The sequence below is a fragment of the Antennarius striatus genome, chromosome 4 (genome assembly GCF_040054535.1).
Source record: "Antennarius striatus isolate MH-2024 chromosome 4, ASM4005453v1, whole genome shotgun sequence".
Classification (NCBI taxonomy): Eukaryota; Metazoa; Chordata; class Actinopteri; order Lophiiformes; family Antennariidae; genus Antennarius; species Antennarius striatus.
Window position 1 is genome coordinate 19,318,521 of NC_090779.1, and position 22,820 is coordinate 19,341,340.

The 22,820-nt window shown below is 39.2% G+C and overlaps 3 protein-coding genes across 3 annotated transcripts; 2 read left to right on the top strand and 1 right to left on the bottom strand.

The window, feature by feature from the left end:
* The first annotated feature begins 1,166 nt into the window (after window positions 1-1,166).
* Window positions 1,167-13,641, top strand: rspry1 (ring finger and SPRY domain containing 1). The gene is made up of 15 exons (XM_068312678.1): window positions 1,167-1,522; window positions 2,018-2,643; window positions 4,516-4,568; window positions 6,094-6,206; window positions 6,988-7,114; window positions 7,390-7,448; window positions 8,457-8,523; window positions 8,685-8,816; window positions 8,946-9,061; window positions 9,584-9,727; window positions 9,820-9,931; window positions 10,079-10,181; window positions 10,325-10,477; window positions 11,076-11,180; window positions 11,376-13,641. The coding sequence occupies exons 2-15, from the start codon at window positions 2,246-2,248 to the stop codon at window positions 11,470-11,472; spliced, it is 1,779 nt and encodes a 592-aa protein (XP_068168779.1). The 5' UTR covers window positions 1,167-1,522; window positions 2,018-2,245; the 3' UTR covers window positions 11,473-13,641.
* A 164-nt stretch (window positions 13,642-13,805) lies between these two features.
* On the top strand, window positions 13,806-16,441 carry arl2bp (ADP-ribosylation factor-like 2 binding protein). Its single transcript, XM_068313143.1, has 7 exons — window positions 13,806-13,881; window positions 14,144-14,228; window positions 14,366-14,427; window positions 15,002-15,108; window positions 15,309-15,394; window positions 15,588-15,684; window positions 16,301-16,441. The coding sequence occupies exons 1-7, from the start codon at window positions 13,863-13,865 to the stop codon at window positions 16,397-16,399; spliced, it is 555 nt and encodes a 184-aa protein (XP_068169244.1). The 5' UTR covers window positions 13,806-13,862; the 3' UTR covers window positions 16,400-16,441.
* Window positions 16,442-18,177: 1,736 nt separating this feature from the next.
* Window positions 18,178-22,346, bottom strand: pllp (plasmolipin). Its single transcript, XM_068313142.1, has 4 exons — window positions 21,836-22,346; window positions 19,698-19,871; window positions 19,194-19,307; window positions 18,178-18,318 (listed from the first exon to the last, which is right to left on the bottom strand). The coding sequence occupies exons 1-4, from the start codon at window positions 21,995-21,997 to the stop codon at window positions 18,211-18,213; spliced, it is 558 nt and encodes a 185-aa protein (XP_068169243.1). The 5' UTR covers window positions 21,998-22,346; the 3' UTR covers window positions 18,178-18,210.
* Between the last annotated feature and the right edge of the window lie 474 nt (window positions 22,347-22,820).

A 22,820-nucleotide genomic window follows, 5' to 3' on the forward strand; every position in this document is an offset into this window, starting at 1 on the left:
TGGAATTATAAATTGCAAACAAATATCAGTGCTTAATAAATAACCTTCCTCTTGTATAATAGACTAAACCAATGTTATTATATTAATGAGTGTGCTGAGGTTTCTGTTTATTGCTGACAACATCCAGCTTTTACATAAAAATATTTTAAAAATTGTTACAAGTTTTTTCCTGCAATGCAGAGACAAGAAAGCCAGCTTTATGTTGATCTGGTCTGTCACTTATGTATTGTTTTTATTGTGGTTGCTTTTATTTACACAGTGTTGCCTTTTAATTAACTTCACCATTTTATGTGTTTTAGGGATTCCAATACCAAAACTCTGAAACATCAAATTGCTCCCTGAAAAGTCAAACCATCATAGGGCTTGTTTTAAGTATAGCACATGGATCTGGACCTGCATTGTCACCAATTTTATTCTCAAATATTCTCCGCTGAGCTGCAAGAAAAGGAACTTAATCTGACTCTTTTGATAACAAATGATTACAAACATATTCTGAAAGCAATTTAACGTGTGTAGGTTACAAATCTAGTACAGTATCTAAATCTCCTGATCTGTCGTTCTCACATCAAAATCCCCTTTCATAGTTTAAATGTTAATATTTTCACTGCAAGATAACACTACATTGATTTTAGTGTCAATACATAAAAACTATGAAGTCGGAAAGTTCAAGTTCTCACACCATATATTTACTTGCATTTTACTTGCATATGGAATTTAATTATTGTCGAGACTCCAACACACAGCGGAGTCCTCTTTACTGTACATTTAGTGACTCGTCTCGATTGCGTTTAAATACTGTGGGAAATTTATTATCAGTTAATTTTTTTTGTATTCCATTGTATTTTACGAAAATAAATAATTGTAACATAACTTTTTGATTGAAGTGCTCGTGAAATATGTAGTCTACTGTAGCCACCATGTACAATTTAAGATTGTGTATTTTCGTGTAATTTGATTTTAGAGTAACTTGTTGCCTCTTTGTGCTTTTTTTTCTCTCAAAACAATACCCATAGTAATACAAACCGTGCTGAAATATGACACAATAAAACATACAAAGACGTAAAAAGAAAGGGACGGGTTTTATCTACTAAAAAAAAAAAAAAAGGACACGTTCTTTTTTACAGCATCCTTTTTCCGTCAGCCGCGCCTCCGCCGCCACAGCTGACGGCTACAGCTAGGGAACTTAGCACACAGCTAGAGACTTAGCATGATAATATAAATGTGTACGATGTATTAGCTAACGACTGTAAATGTATGGTCTGTTTAAGGCTTTAACAAAGGTTTTTTTGTGGAATGTGGGCGCGTCGTGTAAATATATCCTTTGCTGACATTGGAGCATTCCGCGCAGTTCATTGCTTCTCAAAGTTGTAGTTTGACAGTAGGATTAGCAGCGTCCTGCTAACCGAGCTAAAAGCTAGCTGGTTAGCAACAACACAACACTGACAGGTCGGAAGCTAGCTGGTGTATGTCAATGAATAACAACACTTCGACCTGAATGCAGCTGTATTTCTGGTCGTAGCATGTAAGTATGCTTTTATTCAACAATAAACCTTCACAGCCCTCCATCGAAAGAACTGCGGGTATGTGAGGCTTGGTTTTCATTGGTAACAGCTAATGTTACACTGCCTACCCGGTGGGAGGCTATCCTGTTAGCCAGCTCCTGTGTGCAAACATCAATGTTTACTGCGACAAGTGAGTGGATGATAAGTGATTTTATGATACAGTGGAGACGCTTATCAAGACAGCACTTTGGATAGAAATTAACTTCCTTCAGATTTACAACTAAATGGTCGTTGTGGATTTTCTGTTCTGTTTCCACTATTTTATTTGACTCAGACTTGATGCGCCTCTCATGAGGTGTGAGTCTTACTTTTCAGTTTGTAGAACTGGTACTAGCTGGTAAAAAAAATAAAATAAAATAAAAAATAATAATAATAATAATTAAAAAAATTTAAAACCGGGTTGGTTGTAACATCAGTTTTTCACTTTTTCTATTCCGTTTGTGTTGTTTCCACAGCTGTGCCAGCCCTGCATGAGATCAGCACCTGGGCCTTTGGCTCTTCCTCAGGATGTTCAGAGCTTTTCTTATTGCATTACCAGATCTTTCCTGGTCTACTTAATCATCTACATACTACTACCCTCTGGTCAAACCCATATCTCTGCCCTGCAACAGTATGATCATTGACGGTGATTCAACCCAGGCCACTGGGATAAGAATACCCCCAAATCAAGTTCTACAAATGATATGATAGTAGCCGCGTGGATCACTTTCTGTGCCTGCAGGAGCCTTAAACGGGTTCTGCTCTTCCTCTCCTCCTCAAACTACCTTCCTCCATTCTTGGAGATCCTCGCTGCTTTGGTCTCCTGTGCTGGAACTATGGGTAACAGCTGTGTGTGCCGGGAGGATAGTGACTTGGAGGAACATCACCATGGGTCATCGAGGGTGAACCGGGGACAAGCTCGGAGGGTGGATCACAGTACAGGCACAGGTGTTGATGCTGGAGAGGCTCGCAGCAGTCGACCCAGGGACCCGGTGAGGCCGCCACGACGAGGTCGAGGACCCCATGAACCAAGACGGAAGAAGCAGAATGTGGATGGCCTGGTGCTGGACACACTGGCTGTCATCAGGACACTGGTGGACAAGTATGTCTTATGAGTAAAGATATGAATGACATAAAGATGGGTTAGGGTTAATTACAGGAAGACTCATAAAGAATATACAAGTTCTAAATTAATATCACACAATTTCAGGAATTAAAATGTTGTATGTTATGTGTTCTGACAACATTTCAGCCAGCTAAAACATTCTTGAACTTGAAGTAGACTCACCAGTATATGTAAACAGACTTGTAGACATATTTTTTCATATAAAAATGACTTTATAACAATGCTAGTAGTAATCAAGGGATCCTAAAATATATTACTGTTTGTTTTCTTGTCAGATTTGCTTTAAATGACCTACATCTTAGCATGAGATTCGCATAAATGTCACAGCACTGCATATGAACTCCAAAATAATCTGGAAAACACAAAGTTTAGACTAACCTTTCACAACAAAAAAATGATACCAAATCAAACTGTCAGTGTTAGCTACACTAATAGACACCTTTACACATGATATGACAAAGAACACTGTATATCAAGGGGTTATTTTGCCATCACTGTTTATTTGTTTGGCATTTAGCAGAAAAGTTCAACAATGTCTTAACAGATTCCAGTTATATTTTGTAGAGAGGTAGATGTTGAAATTGGGAAGAGGTTCGATTTTGAAGTTCACCCAGGAAATTCTCTGCAGGCTTGGTAGATTTGTCCTCTCTGTCCTAGTTATTTACTAATTTCTGAAAAATGTACTCTCTTGTTTGCCAGCTTTGTATATTTGTGATTTTCTGTCATTGTTCTGAGTCTTTGCTCAGTCACTGCAGACTTGAATAATGTTAAGTGATCCTGTCTGTGGCTTAAAATGATTAGGAGAGAACTTATTCAGTTTCCTTCATAATCTGTGGGTTTTCTCCATCGACATAATGATGGCTTACTGCAGTGATGTAGCAAGATCTGTGTCCTGTGTATAGATGTTAAAGTTTTTTGCTCTGTGTCCTCTTCCTCCACTGAGCTGTCATTTTAAACAAGAAATTGTTCAGCATTAATTTGTATGATTGTTGTGATAATGAGTATAGCGTGACTCAAAAGATATGTAATCGCCATGGAACAGGAAGATATGAGTACTGGCTGATAAATGAACTGGTGATGCTGCATCCAATAGACTGTCTAGCTCTCTGGGCTCTATTAGGTTCTATTTTCCTATTACTTGCAAACCAAAATCCTTCCCTCGAGACAGCAACTTACGTCCAATCCAGACAGAACCCTCCAACATTTCCGACAGAGAACCAACCCTAGCTGCAACATTGAATTGGTTACACATATGCTCAGTGGTCTTTTTTCTTTATGTTGATACAGGAAAAATCATGCTAAATGCTAACACCTGAAGTCTCTAGGCTACAATCCTTTGTGATAACCAAGAAGAAACTCAGACCACCTCTTTACAACTTATCAATTAATTCTTAATTGATCGGATTCCTTTATATGGAAGCTGCTTTTTCTTTTTACATCGTCTGTGTGTCAAATAATAGATTTGAGCAGTGATTGCAGGAAATACCAAAAGGTTACTTGTACAGTAAAGTCCCATCAGTTATACAGTGTTACCTTGTTAGTAAATCTGTGGACTGAGCTGAATGACACATGCATCTGGAAAACCCTCCTCAGATAGGAATAAACCTCATTACCCAACAGTAATTGCACCATCATTTAAAGCAACACCCACTTTCACAATTATCATGATGTGACGGTAGTGTAAAAGTTTATGTGAGATTTATACAGCAGCCTTAGTAATTTGTTATGTTACCACCGTTCAAGTCACAAATAACCTGAGATATTTGCTGTTGAAATTTGTTTGCTGAATTTATTGTGCGTTGTATTCATGTGAATTGATTGATTGTAAAAATCTTCTCTGTTTTTCAGTGACCAAGAGCCCCCTTACTCCATGATCACTTTACATGAGATGGCAGAGACAGGTAAGGAAATCAGACACTACTGTGTGATGAATTCAGTGCCATTTAAAAAAACCCAGTGTAGTGAAAATTCTTCATGTGATCTGATATGTGTTTGACTTGATGGGATCCGATGAAAAGGTGGGATAATTAATTCCATCTAGAAACAATGATTTGACAAGGTTTTATTTGACAACATGTGATTTATTTTAGCTTTAAAATGAAGCCATCTGCAGCACTGTGCAGTTAAAGTGTTTTCAGAATTTGCCGGGCATTTTGTAGTTTTAACTGGCTGGTGAGAAGTCCAGGGATTTTAAGCCAGTCTCTTCTGAATGCTGCTGTCCCATCCCCCTCGGGCTGAGCTGCTGGCTTGTTTCTGAAAACTGCTGAGGCAGTGATATTACAGTAGCTTTGTAAGCAGCACAGTCACAGTTCTCTTTTTTCCCTTTGGGTTTCCCAGTTTGGCTAATAAATTCTCTCCCAGCACGTCAAACAAACACGTCTGCCAGGGATGCTTTTGCTTTTAAATGCGAGATCTGCAATAAGCAAATTTGGTTTTGGGGGGTGGGGGTGGTTTGTTCTGTTAACAAGTGTTTTGTTTGGTAAACCTTCTCTGAGAGAAGGCTGCAATCCCATCTGTCAGTCCTGCAGTAATTATGTTGCCTCAGCAGTTCTCAAAGACACCCACTCACCCAGCCTTGGGTGGGGTAGGGGGGGTTGCTACATCACCTGAAGAAGGGACATGTCACAAGATGGATTGTACATGTCATGTGTCAGCTGCTACTTTCAATATGACCTAAATCACGAGAACAGTGTCTATTTAAAGTACATATGTATGTTTTCCACTAGTTTTTGAACCATGAGGATAAAATGAAATTGAGTTGTAGTTTGTCAGTATTCAAGTGATCTGGCTCTGATTTGTGTTTGTTTAGCTTTCCAGCTTGTTACAGCGTTCATGTGTTAATGTGTTTTTGGCTTGTTGTGTGTGTATGTGTGTGTGTGCGCTTGTGTACATGATGAAAGGTGCTCTTAGACTGGTGTTTGTTTGCATCTTGTGTTTGGTCCAGGTGTCATCATGCTCATATTTTTTGATGTCTGCTTGGCATTGCTTTGTGTGTTTTGACAAGTTGCACATTAGTTTGCAGATGCTGAGCCCTGAAAGCAGCCAAGCAGAAAGCCATCCAGTCAGCTAGCGAGTCATTTTCTTTTTTTTGATAAGATACTAATGTTCCATAATTTATCAACCGGTTGGGCGAGGCCGTCATAAATGATCATATTGATAGAATGGAGTTTTTACGCTCATCAGATCTAAAATACATGAAAACTGAAAAATGAAATTGACACAAATTAAACATTGCAATCTGAAGCTTGCTCCCTCCTTTAACGAATCACTAAGTGATCAGTGATAGAAATAATATTTCTGGTGTTGTTTTGAGATATTTAAATTCCAGCAGGCTACATATGATATCATAGATTTAATCAGAGTTGTCTTATTACACAAGTGGCCGTGTAACAAATTGGTTGAATGTTTTTATTCTCTCCTCCTCAGATGATGGTTGGCTAGAGGTCGTCCAGTCTCTGATTCGAGTGATTCCATTGGATGATCCACTTGGCCCTGCAGTAATCACCCTTCTATTGGATGAGTGTCCTCTGCCCACCAAGGTTAGTTGATTGTGTGTATGTGTATGTGACACAAATAGGACCTTATTAGGTGTAATGATTTAAAAATAATCCCAACCTTGTCCAATTCAATTCTCGCTCCAGACCTAAATAGAGCCAGAAGGGAATAAATGACCAGTTGTTCGCGGCGACAGTATCATACAGAAAACCAATCGTTGATGTCTTTTACTTTATTCTGTATGTTACTGATTGTGTGTTTTTATTCCGTGGATGCACTCAATCACCCACATTCACATTTAACAGGTGGCCGATTCGCTTTATATCCAGACCTTCAGCTTTCACCACTTTATTTGCTTTTGTCCTCAGCTTTCCTCTTCTCTCTTCCACCCCACTGTTTTTTTTTTCCTTTGAACAAGCAAAATCCAGTTTTGACCCCCTCCCTCCTCATCCAAAGTAACTTGAGGACAGAGGACACGCTATTGACTGATCCTGTTTGCTGCTTGATCGCAGACACTGTCTTCCTGCTAATGAAGTAGAAATGCACCTGATGAAGTGTGCGTTCTCAAGCTGTTACCTAGACAGTTACCTCTACCTTTTCACCAAAAGAAATAGCAGTAGTGTGTGTGGGTGTTTGAGCAGGCGTTTGTTTGTCTGCTCCCGGTTGGATTTTGCCCCTGCTTGACTCACTATTTTACAGATTTGGAAACATTGTAATTCAGGTGGGAGTGATTGTCTCCATTCTCTTTGACTATTGAACTGTTTGGTGGAAGTTCTGTGTGTGCTTTGCCTTCTTTAGAGTACATGCTTCATTTCTTCTTTCTAGGATGCTCTTCAGAAACTCTCTGACATGTTGAGTCTGAGTTCAGCTGTAGCACGACAAGACGCTCTAAGCCCTGCTAAACACAGAAACACCACAGCTGTCCTGGGATGCCTGGCAGAGAAACTGGCTGGTACACTCCACAATAACATATTTGATATACTTAATTCTTGTGTTAATAGTCCTGCTCATCACTGGACTCACTGGTATGTTATTTGTTCACTCTAAACTACTGGTTGAAAGTCTGATAGTCAACTTGTAGTAAATTTTAGACAGACAAGAAACATAGACAAACAGCAGAGATTCAGCCTTTTGCATTTCTTAAACAGTACATTTTCAGCTATCTAATTATGCTTTCTTTCTTCCTCTCTCTCGATCTTTCCCTCTCCATTTGTCATTCTCTTTTAGGTCCAGCCAGTATTGGGTTATTGAGCCCAGGAACCCTTGAATACCTTCTAGAAAGTCTTGTAAGCAAACACACACACATCTCTCTCACACAGTATTTTGCCAGCGGTCTGCATGTCAAAGATTAATTTTAAGGCGTACACAACATTGAATTCCTTCCCTGTATGCCTCTAGCTATTGGCAGAATGGTTTTGAGTTGTTTCTATATCCATCCTAGTTTTATGAAGCAATATCTCAGGAATGTCCGGAAGGACTCCAATGACATCTCTAAGATCTGACACTATTCACTTGAGCTTGTTCAAACTTTGCAGTCAAAGAAAAATCACATTTTTTATTGTCATTACTCAAAAATTGTGACAACATTTCCAGCAAATTTCTGTTAAAAGAAAGAAAAGATGTGATGAGACAAACATTTTCTTTGGTCATTATTCAACACCATATCTAACAAAAGGAGACGTGACAATTTACGATCTAATTCAATCTACTACAGTCTACTGAATTTGTGACTATTGATGTTAGTAATTAACTTCAGTCGCTGACTGGAAATAAAAACGGAACATTAACGTGCTTTGAACACTTCAGAAGATGTACTTCTTATTTTAAAATTTTTGTCATTAAGTGGATGTGAATTTCACAGTATTGTAATTCACTAATTTGATAGGATCTGTCAGAAAGAAGGAAACAACACGTTCAATCAAGTGTCTCTAACCAGTCCAACAAATGTTTGCGCAGTCATCTTCAGATTACCACCGCTGTATCCGCCGCAGCGGGTCACGGGGAGCCGGAGTCTATCTCTGCGGCATAGGGCGTGAGGCAGGGGACACTCCGGACACGACGCCAGTGCACCGCGGAATGTTTGCACATTTTATAGAAAATCAATTTGCACCTTCTGAATGAAGTTATCAACTAGTCACAACCTTTGCAATGACATTTCTCTTGCATGGTAGTGTGTTCACTATCCACTCATAATTATATGATTATAAGAGAAAGACAAGTAATAATCAAGTAACTAAGTAATAATCTAAAGATTGCAAGCTGAGACCATTCATTTTCTGTTATTTTCCTCCTAGAGCTCCGAGGCCCACCCCACCGTCATGCTGTTCGCTCTCATCGCATTGGAGAAGTTCTCCCAGACCAGTAGGTTCACTTACTGTATAAAGAGATGAGGGGAAAATTGTCCATTCTTTCCTAAAATAACGTTAAAATGAGATTTAAAGTTAATGAGATGAAGAATAAGCAAAGTTTAGTCATAGCATGAATCGTTTGTGAGGACTTCTGTTGTCTCTTTTTGCCCTCAGGTGAGAACAAGCTGACTGTGTCTGAGTCGTGTATCAGCAATCGACTTGCTGTTCTGGAGTTGTGGGCAGAGCAGCCTGACTACCTAAAGAGGCAGGTTGGATTCTGCTCACAGTGGAGCCTTGACAATCTGTGTGAGTAGCCATTTTTTCAAAACTGTATATTTATGTATGATACAATGCTACAAAGTCCTTAATCTCCCTAAGAAATGAGTCATTGAAAAATGAATTGCAATCATGTGGCCTCTGTTGACTTGTGTCTAGTCTTAAAGGAGGGTCGACACTTCACCTATGAGAAGGTGAATCTCGCCAACATCAACGCCATGCTTAACAGCAACGATGTCAGCGAGTACCTCAAGATCTCTCCCACTGGACTGGAGGTCAGTCTGAGTGTGTGGCCCATTAGTACTGCCACATTTACAGCAGAAGCTCAAAGTTGCTTCAGGAAATTATACTCACAGTGCGCCCTCGTTCCTCGCGGTAAATGCATTCCAGGAACCACACGGGATTAACGAATTCCACAATAGAGCGACAAACTATTTATATTTTTATATACGGTAATTTAAACATTTGTGAACCCTCCCCATGCTGATATTAAACCGCCTTCTGTCTGTATGACCTTTTCCCAGTCTCTTATAGACTGTTTAAAGCACTTTTGCATGTCACGAAAATCTGAGACTCATGGAACCGAGCACACATCCGGATGCCATCAGCCAATAGAATGCGCGTACGGTATCACCTGACTGCCTACCAAAAATCCACGATGAGGTGGACTGAAGAGCGCTGATGCACGAATGGGCGAGGGCGCACTGTGTTTGCCTATTGGAAATGTTTTTCCTGTAGGTATCTAAAGTCTAAAAGCCTCACGAATGGTTCCTGTGTGTTTTTTCCCCGCTTCTCAGGCACGATGTGACGCCTCATCCTTTGAGAGTGTGCGTTGTACATTCTGTGTGGATTCAGGTGTTTGGTACTACGAGGTTACGGTCATCACGTCGGGCGTGATGCAAATTGGATGGGCCACCAAGGACAGCAAGTTTCTCAATCATGTACTCAACCTCAGCATCTTTGTTGTTCGGTGTTTTCAAAATTCTGTTTTCTGTGCTCCCACAATACCGTATTTTGTATTTTTATGTTACAGGAAGGTTATGGAATAGGAGATGACGAGTACTCATGTGCGTATGATGGCTGCAGGCAGCTCATCTGGTACAACGCTCGCAGTAAACCTCACTCTCACCCTTGCTGGAAGGAGGGTATGAAGTACACACACATGTGGTTAGAGCTAGCAGTTCATAGAAGATCTGAGATGATCGACGCTGTAGAAGAGAGGAAACTGTTTATAGCATACCAAGACTTCATTGTGCTGACTTCCTGTGTGTTCCTATGTGTGTCCTGTTTAGGAGATGCCATCGGTTTCTTGTTGGACCTCAGCAAGAAGCAAATGATCTTCTATCTAAACGGACATCAGCTGCCGCCAGAGAAACAAGTCTTTTCATCAGCCACGTAAGCCCCCCCCCACCACCACCACAAACACATTCATTTTATGCTCCCTCGTTTTTCTTTCCATGCTTCCTCTTCTTTCCAATAAATTTTCTTCCTCTTTCTTCTTTCTTTCCATCTATTCTTTCATCTCCCTGTCTTGTCAGGTCTGGTTTCTTTGCGGCAGCCAGCTTTATGTCATACCAGCAGTGTGAGTTTAACTTTGGGGCCAAACCTTTTCGTCACCCGCCTTCTGTCAAGTTCAGCACCTTTAATGACTTCGCTTCCCTGCTGCCCAGTGAAAAGATCATACTACCCAGGTGAGAAATGAAGCTGCTCTGTCCTTTGAGAAGTTTGGACGTCATCTGCTCTGGCTAATGAACTGTATGCAGTACCCGACAAATGTAATTTTGGCATGGTAGAAGCCTGACTCATCTTTTGGGATAGCTTCACTGGCACAGATTATAGTGATATAAAGAGTTTACCTATCTCTGGAAACTCCCCCAGCATCTATTATACTCTGGAAATGGAAAACTAAATGTTGAAACTAATGTTGAATTGCCCAGTAAGGATATTTCTTAAACCTAAATTTGAAGGGTGTATTTCCAACTTTGTTTCTTTGTATTTAAAATGATGTAAATCACTCCAGCATACAGTTTAAGTAGTTAAGCCTCGTGCTTCATCCTACCAAATTGAACAGGAGCAAATATATATCATGTAGATGAGAATGGACTGCACTTATATTGGTTTTTCCAGCGTCTTATGTTCAAATATTCATTCATTCCTTTTATGTGGACATGCAAGAGTGTAAATACATCACATTGATCTATAGTTGTCATGTTTGAACACAGACGGGAAGGGCTTTAAATGTACATCAGTAAATGGATGCATGTATCAGTATTTGTGTGTGTTATCCAGACACCGGCGTCTAGCCTTGCTGAAACAGGTCAGCATCCGAGACAACTGCTGCACGCTGTGCTGTGATGTGATGGCTGATACAGAACTCCGGCCCTGTGGACACGGGTACGTATGCATCCACTGGGGACAAAGAATGTGTGAAAATGTGTTTTTAGGTTCCTCAAACAAAGTTACCGTCTGTGAAAAATGTTAACCCGTATTAAAGAATGAGTGTTCTCAGTTATGTTTAAATTTTCATCTGTCAAATGTTTTCTGTGAATCAAGGTGTTTTTAATGGCTCCCCCTTCTATGTTTTTGCAGTGGTATGTGTATGGAGTGTGCCTTACAGTTAGAAACATGCCCCTTGTGCCGCCAGGACATCCAAACTCGTGTCAGACTCATTGCACATGTCTCCTGACACACTTCCTGCCCTTCATCTAATAAGGAGAGACACACACACCCCGCAGCCTCCTCTGCCTCCTCTATCACCCTCAGAAAAGGGCAGGGGGGAGCACGTTGTCACATTTTTGTGATGACAACAGAAAAGGGACTTCTGTGAAGAGAGGGCGATGATGGAAGAAGTGGCCAGAAAGAGGAGATGAGAGGAGGGTCGAGTTTATCATATTTGGATCCTCTGGGTCTTTCCCCTCATCTAACAACTACTCCTGGTTTGAATGCATCTTGCGTCTCACTGCAGAAGCTGGGTCAAGAATCATCAACTTTCCACCAAGTGTATTCTTCACACTGTAACAGGAGAAGTACGGATCATAGACATTTTCCCCCAAACTCACTTGCAACTCAGAGTTTTCAGACATCCTTTATATGATATAAAGATCTAACTTCTCTTTCACCCCAGAAACTACTACTATTTAATCCCATGATCATGATGCACATATCTGCAGATTTGAAAGGAATGTGTAACAGAAAAGAGCACATCCTATAGTGGAGTAAATCCTAAGGTACAGGTAAATTTGAGGTGTGGCTCATGTTCATCTTTGTGGTATATAAATGTAATTTGGTGGTCTTACGGTTTCATTTTTGTTCGCTGTGCTTGAAGTTGTACGAATACCTATTCTTTGTTCATCTTGGCGTCTGACTGCTTTAAGTTGCAAAGTAAATTCCAGAGTTGGGCTCACAAAAGGAAATTTTAATCATGAAATTAGTTCTAATAACGCAATTAAAGACACAATTCTCAAAATGAAATACTTGAAATGGTTTGATATCTAATTAGTTTTTAACAGTTAACCCTGCTGCTTTTGTGCTTTGTCCATCTATTTGCTCAGATGTAATTTCTTCAGTCGTGTATGTAACAACCACAGCAGATAAATACACAGGAATTAGAATGTACAGAAGATAAATCTGCAAATTAAATCATATGATTTTAATGTGATTGCATATGTTTGAGGCCCTGATAAGGGGGTTGTATACAAGTGAAAATCCACCACTATCTGGATTTATTGTGGTTTATTTTTAATGCACTACCAGGATGAATCTAGGTTCAATTAAGATGTAGTATTAGTGCGTGTTTATTTTTTGTTTTTGGTGATGAACGCATACATCTTTATTAATAGGACTATTTTAATCCACAAGCCGTGATTTGTAATGCAGAAACTTGTATGAGACGTAAGAGAAATTTTGATAAATTAAAGATGTGTTAGCCAGTAAAAACTTGAAATTATTCAGTTAATCATAATCAACTTACAAAAAAATATCTCAAATGATTTTTTTTTGGATTTTTTTACCAATTTCATTTTTAGGGTCTTACATGGCCGTAACACATTTTACATACTTGAGTAAAGAAACTTTTCTCAGTGACATAACCTGAAGTGTCTGGCCTTAACTACATTCATTCTGCTGTATTTATGTTGTACTTGCTACCATTCATAGCACTCAGTGGGGTTTCTTGCTTACAGAACTGATCTTGTCAAAACAGGTTTTGTAATCTCCTGGTGCAGACTGACTTATATGTTGTTTTCCTTTTCATGCAGCTCCCATAGCCTTTCCCTCTGCTCTTATTTTGCCATTTCTCCACCTTCTGTCCTCATGAGAACCTTGTGTTTTCAGTCTTTTTTCATTCAACCTTTACTTGAAATATTTCTGGGGTTAACTGACTTGTATTTTGGAAGATGGTGTCAAGATGAACATATGACAGGTTGTGTTTCAAGAAATATTCTATTTGTACAATTAAACAACTAAAATTTAAACACTGTATAATTTTAATTTAATATTAATTTATTTGGGTCAGATTCTTAATGAAAGAATCATTACATGACCAAATAGCATGAACAGGATCCATTAAATCATTCAGACTATACTGGAATGATCTATAAAAGAAAACATTTATCTCTCAGTATGACGAAAGACCATTTTGGTCACTGTTATCTTGCATTTCCTGATGCACCTTATACATGCAGGTGAGACAAATCATGTGGTTGCCTCTACATTTGGAGATAATGTTGAAGATTGTAAAGAGTAAATTGTATTTAAAACAGCTATAAAGTAAATTTTGCTCCAGGATTCCCAAAGATGTAACTGACTGAAAATTTGTCGTTTCCTGGGTTGTGATATTTGTAATAAATGTATGTACATGTTATTCTTTTCATGGCTCTTTATTTAAATATCAGATCGGTCGAATAATGATATTTAGGAATAAAGGAAATGATAACGTGACAAAATATTTCCATGGGACGCAACAGTGCGGATCATTTTCCTACCGGACGGAATATAAGGGTGCACATGTTCGCCGTTTCCTTGGCAACAACAGTATATCCGGTTCTTCCCATTCACGATCCTACCTTTCTAAATAACATGGATATCCATGAACTAAGTAAGTAAATTAATTTAACCAAAAATCGCATACCCCAGTAAAGTTATTATATAATATTTGTTTCGTAATAGAATACGAAATGTCTCATCCCCGGCTAAACGTGTTTAGCTAACATTAGCTAAATTGTACTTCGCCTGTCAGCGAACCCCGTTTGACTGAACATCAATTCTCCATAAAACTGTCATAAGCTGGGTTGCTTAGCTATTTTGCACACTTGTTATTTTTTGTAAACACCAAAATTTGATTTCGTCCTCTCATCCAGAGTTTGTGGGCTGTGGAGAAAACATTGTAGAGTTTGATGAAGATGAGATGTTTGACGAAGACGAAGAAACCTTTGCTGATTCCAGGTCTGCAGCACGTGGATGTTTGTTATGTGGTTGTGTCGATATTTCAGATGAGACTCTAAATTAGTTACATTAACTACTCTTAATGCTAATTTGAATCACTCAAATGCCACTTTAAACTCTCGTTCTTCTCTCTGTAGTTCATCAACTGCAGATTCCTCTTTTGACACTGTTATTGGCAGCATAGAGGACATCATCATGGGTATGATGTGCACAAATATTGATAGTATATTAGTCAGTCTTGTGTGTTTTGGTCTGTAGGAGAAATGTCTGCAAAGTAACTGAATCTGGCACTTGCAGATGTGCAGAGAATATACTCAACATATAAGATAATACTATGATAAAAAGAATGTAGTTTGTGGGATCAATATAATTAATCTGTATTTAGTCACGAGGAATTTAGAAACTGTTGAGCTTCATTGCTGTATAGAGCTCACACAGACATAAATCCACCCACACAGCACAATAGTCAAATCATAATACATAATTCTTGTTACCATATACAGTAAAGACATACACATAGACACTGATGCATGATAGGATGCTCCCCTCCTGTGACTAACGCTTCCTTTGTTCTGGATTCTTCACAAGATTACCATTCACGGCCCTATCAGATGATATGAGCACTATTATCCTTTGTGTGAATGTCACATGTTAACTCAATGAATGCAGTATTTCTTCATTTAACACAAACTCTACCACCAGAGTCATCATAAGTTCACCAGGTAATGATGGGTATGTGCGATCTATGCATCCCATGGTTTTTCTTTTTTTAGAGGAATCCTTCCAGCAATTGCAACAGACCTTCATGGAGAAACATTACCATGAGTTTGAGGAGTCTGAAGAGAACAAGCTGAGCTATACACCCATCTTCAATGAATATGTGAGGTTCTAAGTGTATTATTGTTAGCAACTGTAACACACAAATGCACACACAAACCTGTCTTCATAGAATATGACACATCATATCTGATTTATTTGACCCTTATTCTAATACAGAGTATTCTGACTTCTGACTGACATCCGTAAAAAAAAAGGCAGTTAACCAATGACAAAATTAATAAAAACATGGTTGTTGTGCAGGTTGACATCCTAGAAAGACACCTGGAGCAGCAGCTGATGGAGAGGATCCTTCACTTCAACATGAACACATTCTTGGAGCAGCTCATGTAAGATGGGATGCCATTACAGTCATGGTGATTTGATCTGTTCTTCCTGATTGTAAAATAGCTCACTGGATGGAGCAGTTTGATGGATGCACTCTTACCAATGTTATTTTGCAGCTGGCCTCTAGGTGGCATATAAGTACATTGGACATGTGGCCAGAGGGTCCATTAAGTCATGTCTCACTTCCATTTGCAGGCAGCACAAAGAGGAGGTTCCAGATGACATCTTTCACATGCTGCTGACATTCACTGACTTCATGGCCTTCAAGGAGATGTTTCTAGAATACAGAGCAGTGAGTTTTCTACAATCTGAGGAACATCTTTCATCACTTCTTACTAGGGCTGCCACAATTAGTCATCTTTAAAAAAAAAAGTCTTTGTCATTCTCTTGAACCTGCTGCTGCACTTTCCAATGACACTTTTTGCCTTTGTCACTTCTGTGCAGTAGTGGTAATCAGGGTCCGCCATGATGTCACCCAAAGTTATACCGGATGGGCTGTGCTGTCATGGCTGCCCGGCGACCATGGAGCACAAAAGTGTGGAAGCATTTTAAGAAAACAAAAGAGAAAAATGTGCAGTGCAACATCTGCCAGACAGAACTTGCATTCCACAGCAGCAAATTAGTTGGCTAATCTAAAAAAAAATTATTCGAGGCAGTCCTACTTATTACTGAAATCTCAATAAGAGATTTTGAAATTTGTCAGGATTTTACATTTCTGTTTTCTAAAACCATTTTGAAAGTTGGTGCCAGCTATTCAAAATGGAAACTTATTTAGTAAAAGCCTCAGTCTGTATTCAAGACATTTACATCTTGATTTATTTCAGTGGGTTGATACATTAAAAATAAGGTTGGTTGGACTTGTTCTTGTCATGCATATCTTTAATACCGGTTTAAATCTGTGTTTCTAGGAGAAGGAGGGCCGTGGTCTGGACCTCAGTCAAGGACTGGTTGTCAAACCTCTAATTGCTGCAGGTTCCAAACAGACTGGTTTCAATGGATTGCAGTGACCCATTCAAATTACATGTTCAGTTTTTGTGTAACATTTTGTCCATTGAGTTTCAGATGTTTGTTGTCAGTGGTAAGTTTTGTACTTTGATGTTGAACTGCTGAATATTTATAAATCTAATATCTGCATAGATTTTTCCCCAAACAATAAGATATGTATGCATTTCTGTATGCTTTAATTCATGGTTGGACTGCTATGTGACTTTAATAACCTCCTTGAAGTGAAAGAGTGATGAATTTAGTTTTGTATGACTAATCATGATTTATTTGTTCTGCGTGGTTTGTGAGTAAGAACCCAAAGCCATGTGGTTCCGGTATTCGACTTTGTGTTTTTTAAGGTCGTTCCACTGGTTTGTAATCACCCTGCTTACCTCTATAAGCAAGGAGAGGACATTTATTACAGCTGAATATTTTAATTATTTTCATAAGATTGATATAAAGCAGAAGAATGAAGTTATAAATTTCTGAGATTGAGTTCTGTGCCTGTGAATGATTTTTGATGTCTTTAGTGAGCATTTTTGTGTGTGCATATGTTTGTGTGTCTGCAGTTAAAAATGAAATCCACAGTATAGTTTTAAGATCGGTGTTTTTTACTTGTTTAAACATAACAGCAGAAAATGTAAAATTAAATCCATGTCAACCGTTGCATTGTTTCTAAAAAATTACAAAGAAATGAAAAAGAAAAATAACCCCTGTATTGAAAAGTGAGTGCTTCATTCAAACACGCTCCAAACAAAACGACACGTGTTATGAAGGCACAAACAGGACTCTGTATCGTATAAATCAAATATTTCACAGCTCTAATGGGCCAATATTAAAAATTATTGATCAATCAAAGCAATAATTTGTGGCGTGCAGGCTTGTTGGTTGTCACATTTCTGTGTACATTCACAAGTATATCAAAAGGGATTTTATTTTTCATCGCCTGAGGAACCATTGTGTTTGTACATGCCTGGATTTTCAGGGGAGGAAATTAAATAGATCTTCTACAGGACACTTAGAACACAGACAGGCTTCCTGACACACCACCCTGTAAGAGCGCCATTGTGGAGCAAAGATGGGGATCATGACATGGACTGCAAGCGGAACACGTTTTTTTTAAATACAGTACTCACCAGCAAAACTGATGCAGCCATTACATTGTAAACAACATATAAACAAACCACAATCATAATGTTCCTCATTGGTTGAAGACTCCACAGAACATCATCCTGGAAGAAAAGGCTTAAAATCAACGACTAATTTGTGTTTGACCCATTTTCTTTCCATTCAAACAATTTATTCACTCATGCACAGCTACTAAAGAACCAAAGCCAATCATGTAAGGCTTATTTAGCCATTTATATTATCCATATCTGATACCATGTACTCAGTGCCAGTCGGGAGAGGCCCTATATCAGTCCATTCAACTCATTTCAAGTTAAGGCACTATCTGACTTATTTTTTGCATTTAGAAAACTACTAATGAATGCATTTTTTTTAAATATAAGGCTTACATTTATGGCCTTAATGCAGTTGGTTTGAGTCCCCTCTGGGTAGATAATTATGTTGATATTTGATTATTTGTCATAATATGGAGGTATAAGCTGAATGAAGTTGACCGAAATTAATATCATTTTTCAGAATTAAGTTTCATCTTATTGTTAATTCTGGGGTTGTGCAGAGGTCAGGACTTTGGTTACACCATTCAGCTGTAATAGTCAAGTGACACCTTGTTGATAGCTGCCCCTGGACGACTCAGATAGCTGCATATTTTTGAAGAGAATACAATACATGAAGTCTTTTTCCAGAATCAGCAGCTTGTCTTTGTTCCCTATGTCGGCACTGTGCTGGTAGCGGCGTTTCCTCCATCTCCTTTCCATTCCAAATAGGAGAGGAAAGCGCTGGTGCCGTACGCCAGGGTCACCATCGCCCCGAAGAACTGAGGAGGTCAGACGGGACAGGGAGGCAGACGAGAAGTTAAAAAAAATAGAGAAGAGAGATTTTTATACCTTATAAATGATTGTGGCGGTCTTCTTCTGTAAAGCCAATGAAAATCAAAGACTTAATGACTTTTATGTATTCACAATTTTTGAAATTACAAGAGCTTGTGAGTGACAGATTTTAACGATGCCCTAATTGACCATTAGCCCATGTGAACGCTGTGTATCTACCTGTGTGCCTCTGAAGCAGTAAAATAAAGCTGATAAGAGTCTGTGGTAGGGCAAAGGCCAGGGCCACAGGGTGTGTGTGTGTGTGTGTGTGTGTGTGTGTGTGGATCATGTGCTGATGAATGCTACTTTAGCTGTAAACCCAGTCCGGACTTCACCCTGTGGAAAACATTATGAAGCAGCACACAGCCTACATTTCCTGACCCTGGTGTGTATTTCATAGTCTGTCACACAGACAAACGTGAATTATCATTCAGTCTCCTGCCCTACATCCAACTCAATCTCTCTCCCTGCCCTTAAGATCAAACATTGACTTCAACCTGCAAAGGTGTGGAGCGAATGAAAGCAGTGGTACAAAGGTAACAGACAAATCTCTTCCAGTCACATGATGCACTTCCAAGCCATATCAGCCTAAATGAAGCCTTGCCACCAGGCCTGCTCAACCTTACTCAAACAGTGAAACCATCCAAAATCTGCTCAGTGTTCCAACTTTGACTGATTTTGTGGATGTGACGAGAATGGAAGCTAGATTTGAGAATTTCTAATGGACTGTGCGATCCTTTGAGTTACTAAGAATCTCACAGCCCATTGCTGGTTGATCAGGTGTTGGTTTGGGGGTTGTTTGAGGGTTGTTTGGGTGTCTTACAGAGGCAGCCGCCGCATAATTGTAGAATCTGACAGAGAAGGCATTCACAGTCGCTGCGTTGGCCAGGAAGGCAGTTAGGTAGAGGACTACGGCTATGCCATAATAGAGCATCACCTGGTGAAAAAGAGGACAAACAACAGCCATGTTTCATCAGATCCTCTCCTGCTTGTTTCATTTTGTTAACTGTTCCCTCTTTCTCTGCCATTGGTCATCATTTCTCTGTTTTCTGGTGGTCACTCTGCACTTTATTAGGGCGACAATGTGGTTTTTAACTTATCGTATGAATGACAACACATTTCACATGACTCCCTCCATTAAAACTGTCTGTCCTGCTTTCCTAATCACCAATGTTTGATGTTATAAAGATATATTTAGACTTAAAAATATTTTAAGGTGTTTTCAATGAAGAAGCACATCTTTCATTTACATATTCTGGAATAAATAGTGATTTAGAGTAACATTAAAGTCTTATTTATTACTTTAGTTTGTTTGTCTGATCTGTACCGTAATGGGCCAGGGGACAAAGGTGAGCCGTCGATGAACACCACACAGGATCAGTAAGTATAGGATGGTAGTGAGGATCCACGTGGTGACAGCCACAAACATCACCCATCCATAGACGGGTAACGCCGTGTAGTCGGTGCTGGCTATCAGCGCCCAGTGGAGCATCCCCAGAAACTACAGTGAGACAGAAAACAAACAGCAGAGGAAGTAAAATCTTGAAGCGGTAAACAGATTTACGGTCCATGAAATATTGCTAAAAATGTCAGAAACTGTCAGCCTTCTCACTGAAGATCTTGCTTGATTAGAGTATATTTATAATATAAAATTGAAGCCAACTGTTCACGTTCTAAGTACGCACTTTAAAACAGAAATATTATCCAAACAGAACCTACATGATTCTCCTCTGGCAGCTTCTGTCCCAGGACAGAAAGGTCAGTCTATTATATATGCAGAGATCAGGTTTCTGTTCACACATGGGCGCTCTGATGTTCGCCTCTACAAAACACTTATCTTAACCAAGACCTCCGTTCTGAACCAAAACAGATGACGCCTTTAAATTCTTGACTGAAACTGACAAATATTTCTGTGATCCAAAGCTGGAATCAAGTTTAAATTGATCCACTGCCATCACATACAGTATGTAATGTCATTACATTTCACAGCCCTTTGAGCAAAAACACAGTTATTCCTTTAAGAAGAATGAAACTTATGTATCTCACCTTTGAATACTTGTTTCTATTAAATATGATGAGATAATTCCAGTTTAAAATAAGTCGTTGAAATAAATGTCAATGTATGAAAAGAAAAATATATCATTTCATAGCCCGAGTTCAAATATCTGCTGAGTTACACTAAACTCAACCATTCAGGATTGATATATTATGCAGCTGTATTTCATGGTGCGGCACGAGTGGAACATGTTATTTATTAATATTACATGAGGAGCTTGAAGTTTGAAAAAGGAAACCAACCCTAACCCTAACCCCTAACCCAAACCCTAACCCTAACCCTTAACCCTAAACCCTAACCCTAACCCTACCCTAACCCCTAACGTACCTGCCCCTGCCATTACAATACCATTAAATGTTAGAGGTAAGTAAAAACTCATAAAGCATCGATAGGAGGCAAATGTTTAACAGCCAAACCACATAAAGAGTGAATATAACCCCCGTCCTGGAGTAAAAGACCGATGCTGGTGTCAGTGTGACAATGACCAGAGGAGGGAACGGGGCCTTCAGGAAATGATGAGCAACGTCAGTCACATGACAGCTACAAGCACATAAACTACTCAGGTGGGAAATGAGTTTGAACTGACCCGATTTAACCAGTCAACCAAACTAGAGTAATCATTAGAAAGCCGTGCTGCTGGCTGTCATAAACTTAAGCTGGCATGTCTACAGAATTAAGAATTCCTATCAGTTTTATAGTCAGTGACACAGGGGCTGAAGCTTGTTGTCACACTCCTTGTGACAAATTCCTGTGGCACCCGTGAGACAGTGGAGGTAATGCTGGTGCTTTTTTTTTTCTTGCACTTAAAAAACAATAAAAGGATTTTTATATTCTACAGATTAGTCTATTACTGATTCTAGATTACCCAGTCATAACATCACAATGCTTCCTCAGCTTAAGAGTGAGAAGAAAGAAGAGTTTAACTTTTGAACAAATGAGGCCTTGGAAAAATACGCATTATCTTTTGAAACTGTCACAATAAAGGATATCAGAAAGTCACTGAAAAAGTTAGTATATAATTGTTTTAATTTAAAAAAAATGTCAACAGGTAAAAAATGTGACTTTCAGATTTTTTTCGTCATTTATAATTTGATTTGAATGGTGAAGCTTAAAATCTAAGTCTGCATTGTTGTATCGTGATATTCGTACGTTTTTAAAAAACAATGATTAATGTAGAGTAACAGCCGAGGGTCTGAGATTTATCAAGAAGATTCTATGTATATTTTTCCAGTTTTGTCTCCACCTGAAAATGTAATGGCATCTTAAAACTGAACTGTTTGCTCCCTTAATAACTGCATTTATCATGAACAGAAGCATAACAGAAAAGAAATGAGCAGAAAAGAATTCTGGCCTGTAAACAGAGAACCGTTTGTACTTGAATAAAGCTGGACATAGATACTATTACATACTATTTCAATCATCATGAGGATGGCTGGGATGCTTTGGGCAAAGTATACGTCCACCATGGTGGTGATGTTACCGACCAGCCCCCGCAGGCTGTTGCCCCCCTGCTCAGAGCCATAGGAGTGTGAGCTAGTCTCCGTGTTAACCTTGGATGGGAAGTCTGCCATGATCAGACAACCTGTGTGGAGATGGGTCTCTCAGAAGCAGCCTCCTAAGGGAAGAAGAGTCACTCAGAATTAATGTCCGTGATGGAAAATTTTCTCTTCCGAGAATATTTCCTTCTGAAAACAAAAAAATCCCCCAAAATATTTGAGTTCAAAACCATTGACTACATCCGAAGGTGGCAGAAGTAATTAATCTTCAAATTGTTGTTTAGTTTTGTTGAAAACACAAATATTACACACAACACGTGTGCAAAAAGAAAGAAAAACAGTCCACAGCGTTGATGAGGAGCGTCTGGTAAAGTCTCCGGATAGAAACGTCCACCTGCACTGACAGATGTCTAATGGTGGGGATGTGTGTGTTTGTAGACCTTTGCCTTACTCTCTCTCCCTCTTTCTCTCTCTCCTTCTCTCTCCCTCTCGCTCTCTCACACACACACACATACACACACATTAAATGTTTTATCACCCTCTCCCTATCTGCATATGTCTCTCGCTCTTCTACCATTTTCTTGGCACATCCCATATGTTGTTCTTAGGCCTCTCACCTGAGTGACTCATTAACATGGAGGAGGGACACCATATGAAGAGACTCAGTGACGCCCTCTTGATGTGGAAGATTCATGTGCAGATCTGTTCTTGACACTGATCTTGATAAATAAAACATTAATGGGTTTAATTAATGACATGTACGGCCTGATAATGACAGTTATGAGTTTTGTGTGCCAGTGTTTCAAACTGAAATGAAATTATTAAATGTAAACTTTAATATTTTCAGAAGCGTTGGGGATCTAGCCTGCTCCATCCAGGGGGATATATTGTAATTGTC